Below are 8,377 nucleotides of genomic sequence, written 5' to 3' on the forward strand. Positions count from 1 at the left end.
CCTCCCTCCGCCTCCTCCTCCTCCTCCTCCTCCTCCTCCTCCTCCTCCTCCTCCTCCTCCTTCCCCTCCCCCGCCTCTTCTCCGACATGATTACGCGTGCGACTGAACCCGCACGAGCTCTTTTTTTTTAATCTCATCCCCCTCATCCCCATCCATCATCCCCCTCATTCATTTTACTCATCCCCTCATCCCCATCCATCATCATCCCCCTCATATCCAGTCTCATGTCATCATCTCCCTGATCATCTCCCTCATACACATCGATACCCTCATCCCAGCTCAGACCAATTTCATCACGTGGGACTCACGTGGGACCAGTAAAATAGTAAACTGCGCTCATGCGCGGCTGACATGGTCCTGAGGAGCGAGGGGGTGGTCAAGAGGTCAGAAGCACCCCTCCTATCGACTGTAAATAGACGGTATAGATGATGGGGCTCAGGGATATGACCCCTGAAAGTCGGGATTGCCGAGGTCTTTTGTACCGGTACTATTCAGGAAATAGTCCTGTACATTGGTTGGTGGGGTGGTCGGAGCCAGCATCCCCACCAATTCCCTGCCTTTGGACCCCTAAGGTTCAACCCCTACCCCCCAGCTTGATATACAAGGGCATAGCACCCCTGGGACCAATGATCTGCGTTGACCCAACTTGTGGATGGTTGACCCAGCAACCCTGCTGGTCCATTTCAGTTAACCGTTAAAACGAGTTGTGGTAAAGTGGACCCGACATGTCATTGGTAGGGGTAGTCCAGATGATTACACCACCGGTGATTTAACAAGCAATTTGGTGGAAAAGGACCCGGTACCATTATTTGAGACAGGACGAAATGCAGGATGGCCGCATGGGAGGGTGAGGGTGACTTACGACAGGGTAGGGTGTATCCGATAGAAGTTTCTAGAGGGGTGGGGTGATGCCATTTCAGGGGACGAGGGGGTGAAATGCGAGGAAAGATAAGGGGGTCACAGACCTACTGACATCGGGGGTCATTTCTATGCAGGGGTAGGGGGTGGAGGGTTACCCCCCTACACCTTCATCACATCAAAATGGATGAACAGCAATCAGGAGGAAGGGAAGCAGGAGCAGAAGCAAGAGCAGGAGGAATATGGCAAGGGCGTTTTATTGACACAGGAGTGGAGTGACAGTATGGCAATTAAAGAATTCTCAAGAGCGATTAGGAAAACGTATGCGTAGAAGAGAATTTTTTTGGTGCTGAGGTTTTTCTCGGAACCCTTGTCAGTATTTATGATGATGCAGCTGAGAGGCGATGGATAGACAGGACAGCATACATACCAGGGTCATGTCATACTTTGTATCACTTGAAATGGTCAATGCATTGTAGAGGTTACATGAGATAGGGGTCCTCTGTTGCTTTCCGCAACTATCAATGCGGGTCCATTTTGCTCGACCATCGCGCTAGCTGATCTCATCTGCTTTGCTCAGAGAATCTTGTTGTCGGGGAGTCAGCTTTTGACGAGCACAAGATGCCGTGTGGAGGATTCTTCTGCTTCGGAGGAAACTCCATGAAGGCAACAGTAGAAGCTCCCCTTGCCAAGGCTCCGGCACCTATCCCAGTACCTGTGCCAGAGCCGGCTGCTCCTGCGGGAGGAGGGTGAACCGACGCATGCTCCTTGGCGTGAGTACCCTTCTATAGCTTCTGTCTGCCCTGCTTGAAGATAACTGTTGGTGTGTAGAGATGCCAAGAAGAAGAGGTTGGAAATGCAGAAGAAGAAAGCAGAAGCCGCCGCCGCCGCCGCCGCCGCTGCGGCTGAGAAGGCTGCTGCTGACGCTGCTGTGGGAGGAGAATCTACTTCCGCACCAACCGATGCTAAGGAGCAAGCTGCAACACCCTCGGGGGTTGTGAAAGAGGTGCCTGTGGTCGAAGTCTCATCCAACTAGTCCGACTAGAGGAAGAGCGACGTGAAGGAGGATGGGGATCCAGTACGAATGACTGGTATGGCAGAAAGCGATGAGCTTGCCATACCACGAGCCATGTACCATCCTCTCCTATGGAAGAGCATTTAACATGCAAAACGTAACGGTGTATCATAAAGGTATTTGTTCCTCAACAAAGGCATGATAGTTGCTTCCAACCATTACTTCACTGTTGATCGAACTGACATTGTAAAAACAATGCATCGGGCTTGTTTCCATGTTTAGGATTCCCATGCAAATGTGGGAGAGCTAAATTGATAGCACACAGATCATCGAGCAAGACACATGACTGGATTAGTACCATGATAGTCAGAATGTGCAAAATCTGATCTGGTTTACACATTCCAACTCCGTGGGACTAGTTTGTTTCGCTAGAAAACGCATTCCGAGATGTGAATGTTTGTGCACCTCGGATTTCACCTCGTTCATTAATCTTGTAATTCAAATATTCAAAACATAGGATTTACATTCTCGTCTCAAGAAATCATGGCACAACCCTCACACATCAACTCATAGCACCCGATCAGGTTTGCAGCTATGAGCATCATTCGTGATGGCTGCCCACAAGCCAAGAAAACGAGTGCTGACCGCGGCTATCAGACCGTCGAGCAGCCAAGCACCCTTCATTTATCCAGCACTGACTGTGACCACGGGGGGCTTGTAGGCGGGGAGCTCTCTGCTCCCCTCCAACTTCTGGTTTTCTTTCTCCTGCTGCTGTTGCATCGCAAGTCGCTTCTTCTTTGCGTCCCTGAGCAGAGGAGTGAGCAGGGGTGGAAAGGGGATTCATTCACTCACGCAAGCGAGCAGGCATTGGCAGATCACCCACCCTGTTGAGGCTTTGCTGTCAGTCCGAAGATCTGAAAATTCCAGGAGTAAGCATTAAATCACAAAGCAGGGGTCGATTCAAGACAATATAGCGGTGGTGGTGGTGGTGGTGGAGGAGGAGGAGGAGGTACCTTGCGATAGATCTTCTTGATCAGCGGCCTAATGAATCACTTCATTTCGAAAAGATTCACTGGACCCTTAAAAGGATCCTGTGAGGTAGAGAGGAGGAGAGGGTAAGGAGAAGTGTAGGATAGACGACTGAGAGCTCAGGAACAGAAGACTGTCAAGCACGGAATAGAACGCGAGGAAGGGACGGGAGGGTTTTCGCAGCGGGAAGAAGTGGTTGATGATGTGCGATGATACGCAAGGGTACCCTGGGACCTTTTCCATGCAAGATGGTGGTGGGGTGGCAGACTACTCGAGGATGATAGGTGGGGTGATCTAAGATTTTGTATGGGTAGGGTACCTGGATTGAGCTATACTGCCTGGCTTGCCATATCAAAGTAAGCCTTTTTTAACGGGTACTGGTTTGTCAACATCATTTCTCCAGGGGTGATGTAGGATATTGGTTGGGGTAGGGGTTAGGTCTCTCTGTTGATCAGTAGGGTAGTGTTAGTGAGTAGTCACGAGGCGACTTGTAAAGGACTTCGTGGGGTGGGGGTACATTTTGAAACAGGGTTACGGTAGGGGGTAACGGACTAGGTGGGTGACTCTTTTTTCACAAACCGGTGGTTTTTCAGTTTAAATGAGGGGTATTATAGAGAGGGGGTAGTGCAAGGGAAGGGCTAGAGAGGAGGGAGTAACAAATAGCTTAGGGGTGGGGTGAACCATTTGTGGGCAAAGGGTAGTGTAATCTGTACGCAAGAAGTTCTTTTTATATTCTAAAAAGATCTTGTTTACCACAGGACCCACCCTTCGATTTCCCCAAGAGGTCGAGGGTGGAGTACCCCCACCCCTTCGAATTATTCGGATCTCACCCCACATCGCTAGAGTCATCATCATCCGCTCCATGGTACCGTCTCATGATGCTGATGTCAGCACCCCCTTTCACGGACCACATATCTACGAAAAAGAGCTGTTTCACAAAAAGGGTTATGTAAGCATTCTACTTGAGACACTCGTTATGGCAGTTACAGGATCGTTGAAAAGTCGTTATATTCCCTGTCGACGAGATCTGTTTTTTTTTACCCTACCCCTACTTGTCTCTACCATGGCCTCCCTATGGAGACCCGTTCAATCCCGTGCATTTACCCACCCTTTTTCCTATATGACCCCCACCCCCTAATTCTATACACCACCCACCACCCAGCACTCCCTCTACACACCGTATCACTACCCCGTTTGACGAGCCTGTAACACCCCGGACAAGGAACCCCCCACTTTGACCCACCCCCAACCTCGATCATGCGGAGAACCGTACCACAACAATTACTCATTCTCAACTAGCTAGATACACGGTGTTTTTTTTTTCCAATAATACTGAAGACCCCACCCCTGAAATTTCCTGCTGGGCCAATCTACCCCTACTTTCGTATCATTGTACCCCCTGTTTGCTGGCTTTTGATGAGTACCCCCTGTAGCATTGTACCCCCTGTTTGCTCGCTTTTGCTGAGTACCCCCTGTAGGGCCGAGGATATCAGATTGGGGGTTGGGTATATGCTGTCCTCTTAGCTCGATGAAGACCACCCCTGTGTTTCAGATATTTGAATTGGGAGAGAGGAGGTGGGGGTAATCAAGGGGCGCTTTGACCACCAGGGACCGGGGGAAATAAGGGGGTTCCTGGGTAGTCTATTGTTCTCACAAACTTGTTCATGCAGGCGGGAAACGACGGGAGGGGGCGCTGGAGAATGCCGGAGGAAGGCGAGGAGAGCGGGAGAAGGAAGGGGGAGATGGTAGGGAGGAGAAGAATGGAGGCAAAAGAATGGCGAGGAGAGAGGGTGGGAGACCGAGATATGTCAGTATGCACACCCCGATCATGAAAGGATAGGTTGAGGGTGATGTGAGTTGAGATGGTGAAGAGTAGAACTTGTAGTCAAGATCTTGTTGTAGATTGTAAATGGGAGGATGGTTCAGAACAACTTCATGTTGTCACTCTCGTCGAGGATTGCGTTCAGTGGGATTGTTTTCAATATCACCCAAAATCTCTCAGCACATGACACTTGAATTGAACCAGCAATGTATTTGTTTTAGCTTACATCAATGAAAGATTCAATGTAGATCATACTGCATATTGATGAGAGAGAGAGAGTATGTGGGAGTATATTACATGCAACCCACAGATCATTCCTGACTGTTTCCCCCTTGATTGTTGTAGAAGTAGCCCTAGAAGTTTTGAAAGGCGATGTTTTTTAGTTTGAAAACGTAAGTCCATCTTTAGGAGAGCTTGAACCGTTGCTGGCCTTCTCATCTTACCCTAGCTTACCTGCTTTCTCAGCTTCACCAAAGGGGAGCTTATCACCAGCTTGATTCTCAAGAAAGCATCACGAAAGGAAAACCAGGAAGAAAGACGAGCTCTCACACCACCAGAGCTATACCGTGGAGAGCTGCTGTGCTGAGTGGAGTCTTCTGCCTGCTCGCATTCTTCTGCCACAAGTTTGGAGCTTCATTCTCTACATTCCTTCAAACCTCTCAGTCAGAAGCAAAGTCTTTCGCTCCAGCAAGCAATATGCAGCCTTCTATCGCAGATTTTTCGGCAGGACAATCCATATCCCAATTTGGCACTCAGATGTTTGCAACTTTATGCCGAGAACCCCAAGGGAACGTCGTTATCTCTCCGCTCTCACTCTCTCTTGCGCTGTCCATGGCAACAGCTGGAACTTCTCTGGGAGGGCAAGCTCATGCTCAGCTCTCAAGACTGTTGAACTGGCCGGATATATCCTCCAGTGCAGACAAGGAGAAGTTAGACTCAGAGATCCAGGACAAACAGAAAGCTTTCCTCCAATCCTCAAATAGCGACGATCCCCTGGTTGGTGTTTGTACTGTACAAAGATTCCCTGTAATCAAGTGAATGCAGGTAAAAATACTGATTGCCAACTCCGTCTGGACGGATTTGGATGTCAAAAAGGCGTTCATTACAACGTGTCAAGATACCTACCATGCGAAGCACCACGCAAGAGAAGGAGCAGCAGAGGTGAAGTTGCTTTCTTTAAGATTGGAGGTGTACTGATATGTCCAATGCAGATCAACAAGTGGGTGGAAGAAAAGACGTCAGGAATGATCAAGGTAGATGTTACCTCCTTTCTACACAGAGCTTTACGTTTAAACTTCCACAGGAAATCTTAAGTGAAGAACCGCATGGTCCAGCAGTTCTTCTGAATGTAGTCTACTTCAAAGGTCTCTAGCTCGACACAATCTTATTGTAGCGGTGATCTTGGAATGCCAGGAGCATGGAAGATCAAGTTTGACCCTTCCAAGACGAAGGAGTCCACCTTTGTTCGGTTCGATAAGGTGCGAGTCCCTTGCCAGCTCATGAGCCTTGGGCAAAAGAGATTGCGGGTACGATTTGAGATGCACGCCTTTTTCGTTTTGTGAAATCCTTGCCAAGTATGGCGAGACGTTGCACACGGAGTTTGTTTTCCTTCCATACGGCATCACAGGTAAGATGCTGCCGTGTCCTCGCTCCCTGTTGTGCTAACAACAAGGGCAGATCGTTATACAAGCATCATCATGTTGCCAAAGACCGAAGGTTTGCAAGGGATGGAAGGTTTTTTCTTGTTGACTACCTTGCCGATGATGCTGACGAGATGTCCAGGAACGATCAAAGAGATCAGTGCGCCAAACTTCTTTTCTGATGGAGCGTTCGCGAACGCCAGCGTCAAGTTGTTTCTTTCCGTCTACGAAATTTGAAGAAGGAGCTGACCAAGTTGATCAGACCACTCTTTGTTGAACTCCCTCGTTTCAAGATCGAGTACGGAGTCAAACCTCTGAAGCAAACTCTCAAGGTAACGAGCAAGCGCAATGAACATCAGTTTTCTCATGCTGCTTTATCAAGGCTATGAATGTCATCGCACCATTCGAAAGTGGCGGACATTTCAATAGAATGACAGAGGACGAGGTGAGACAGAAAGTTTCTGAGGAGGAGGAAGAACACGAGGGCGAGGGTGAGGGCAAGGATGAGGAGGACGAGGACGAGGACGAGGAGGTCATGGACAGGAACTAGATGATAACAGTATCAGACTTGTTCTTTGTTGTAACTTTCAACATTTTGCAGTCCGTCCACATTCATGATGTTTATCACAAAGCTGTCATCGAAGTGAACGAAGAAGGGACAGAAGCAGCAGGTTTCATTGCTATGGACAATGATTTTGATGATGCCTGTATTCTGACACGCGGCGAAACTATGAGTTGAATTTTTGTCCTTGTCCTCGCAGATGACGTTGCCCTCATTTTGCTTTGTTCTGTGATGTTTCCATCCAATCTTCCTGAAATTGGATGAAGTAACAAATTATTCATTTTTGACTGTATCAAAGATCTCAGAACTGTTTTTCTGCTCTTTACCTGATGTGCCACTCTGATGAACTCTTTGCTTGATTGGGGCAATGACATTGGTAATATTTTCTGCTTGGGTTTTGAAATTTCCTTTTCAGCTGCGACTGCTGTTGCAATGACCCGATCCTTGGTAATTCCGAAGACCCTCACGGTGATTTCTAAACCTTGTGTATTCTTATCCTTTCAGTTCGATAAACTTATTTGCATGGAATTTTGCTGTGCTGTTTGATGCCGTTTGATGCTTTTTTCTGTAGTGTTGTGTTGCGAATACGTTGTGTCAAAACGATCTGTCAAGTCATGATCTTGAATGTATTTATGGTTGTACTCTTCATACGTTTGACTTGGAAGATGATACATTTTGTTTTTCTTCTCTTCTCCTAATGGTCTTTCACTTGCAGTTTGATCGTCCATTTCTTTTCCTGGTCTACGACAATGTGAACAAAGTGCTCTTGTTCTGCGCAAAGGTAGTGCAATGATCATGAACAATGTTCTTCAACGATTTGACCAACGTGCTTGCAGGTTGAAGACGTGAAATAAGAAGTTGTAGTCGAAATGTGTTAGGAGTTGTTGTGATGATCAGATATCTCAGTACAATCGACAGTCATCAGACATCATTTGAACAAGTTCATTCACTCCTCCCCCTCCCCCTCCCTTTCCCCTCCTCCTCCTCCTCCTCCTCTCCTCCTCCTCTCCCTCCTCCTCCTCCTCCACCACCACCACCACTTCCTCCTCCTTCTCATCTACATCCCGTTTGGATCCCAATCACCTTCTCTTCTTGACTGCTTCCTCCTCTCCTCTATCACCCATCCCCTCCTCCCTTTCCCCTCCGTCTGTTGAAGATCGGCCCCTCCTCCTCCCTCCTCCTCCTCACGCGTATCCCAATACGGTTCTCAAGACTTTCTTGGTGTTTTCAGCATTTCTGAGCAGTCTGCGCGAAAACGTCAAAGAAGAGAGCGAGGGAGGGAGGGAGCAAGGGGAGGGAAGGAGGGGAGGGAGGGGAGGGAGGGAGGGAGGGATCGAGGGAGGGAGGGGGAGGAGGGGAGGAGAGGGGGGCAGGGAGAGGACAGGGGGGGGGGAAGGAGGGTGGAGTGGGGGGGAGTGAAGGGGAGGGAGTGGAGGAAGGTTCGTTTTACC

The 8,377-nt window shown here is 48.7% G+C and overlaps 3 protein-coding genes across 3 annotated transcripts; all 3 read left to right on the forward strand.

Annotated features, from left to right (window-relative positions):
- Positions 1-1,436: 1,436 nt before the first annotated feature.
- GUITHDRAFT_156665 (hypothetical protein) lies at positions 1,437-2,062 on the forward strand. Its single transcript, XM_005818081.1, has 2 exons — positions 1,437-1,631; positions 1,690-2,062. Exon 2 carries the CDS (start codon positions 1,715-1,717, stop codon positions 1,892-1,894), a length of 180 nt encoding a protein of 59 aa, XP_005818138.1. The 5' UTR covers positions 1,437-1,631; positions 1,690-1,714; the 3' UTR covers positions 1,895-2,062.
- A 277-nt stretch (positions 2,063-2,339) lies between these two features.
- GUITHDRAFT_156666 (hypothetical protein) lies at positions 2,340-3,089 on the forward strand. The gene is made up of 3 exons (XM_005818082.1): positions 2,340-2,678; positions 2,726-2,787; positions 2,887-3,089. The coding sequence occupies exons 1-3, from the start codon at positions 2,468-2,470 to the stop codon at positions 2,968-2,970; spliced, it is 357 nt and encodes a 118-aa protein (XP_005818139.1). The 5' UTR covers positions 2,340-2,467; the 3' UTR covers positions 2,971-3,089.
- Positions 3,090-5,187: 2,098 nt separating this feature from the next.
- GUITHDRAFT_166942 (hypothetical protein) lies at positions 5,188-7,851 on the forward strand. Its single transcript, XM_005818083.1, has 14 exons — positions 5,188-5,720; positions 5,769-5,885; positions 5,936-5,977; positions 6,028-6,088; positions 6,138-6,250; positions 6,300-6,351; positions 6,402-6,458; positions 6,507-6,573; positions 6,627-6,696; positions 6,747-6,809; positions 6,966-7,035; positions 7,342-7,394; positions 7,642-7,707; positions 7,763-7,851. The coding sequence occupies exons 1-14, from the start codon at positions 5,421-5,423 to the stop codon at positions 7,778-7,780; spliced, it is 1,149 nt and encodes a 382-aa protein (XP_005818140.1). The 5' UTR covers positions 5,188-5,420; the 3' UTR covers positions 7,781-7,851.
- Positions 7,852-8,377: the final 526 nt, after the last annotated feature.

Source organism: Guillardia theta (assembly GCF_000315625.1).
Source record: "Guillardia theta CCMP2712 unplaced genomic scaffold GUITHscaffold_389, whole genome shotgun sequence".
Classification (NCBI taxonomy): Eukaryota; class Cryptophyceae; order Pyrenomonadales; family Geminigeraceae; genus Guillardia; species Guillardia theta.

Excerpts from the sequence above, each read along its gene's own strand:
- GUITHDRAFT_156665 (XM_005818081.1), top strand. The coding sequence starts at position 1,715 with ATGCAGAAGAAGAAAGCAGAAGCCGCCGCCGCCGCCGCCGCCGCTGCG.
- GUITHDRAFT_166942 (XM_005818083.1), top strand. The coding sequence starts at position 5,421 with ATGCAGCCTTCTATCGCAGATTTTTCGGCAGGACAATCCATATCCCAA. Across the intron at positions 5,978-6,027 it reads AGACGTCAGGAATGATCAAG|GAAATCTTAAGTGAAGAACC; the intron begins GTAGATGTTACC and ends AAACTTCCACAG. Across the intron at positions 6,459-6,506 it reads AGGTTTGCAAGGGATGGAAG|GAACGATCAAAGAGATCAGT; the intron begins GTTTTTTCTTGT and ends CGAGATGTCCAG.
- GUITHDRAFT_156666 (XM_005818082.1), top strand. The coding sequence starts at position 2,468 with ATGAGCATCATTCGTGATGGCTGCCCACAAGCCAAGAAAACGAGTGCT. Across the intron at positions 2,679-2,725 it reads GTCGCTTCTTCTTTGCGTCC|GCAAGCGAGCAGGCATTGGC; the intron begins CTGAGCAGAGGA and ends TCATTCACTCAC. Across the intron at positions 2,788-2,886 it reads TTTGCTGTCAGTCCGAAGAT|CTTGCGATAGATCTTCTTGA; the intron begins CTGAAAATTCCA and ends AGGAGGAGGTAC.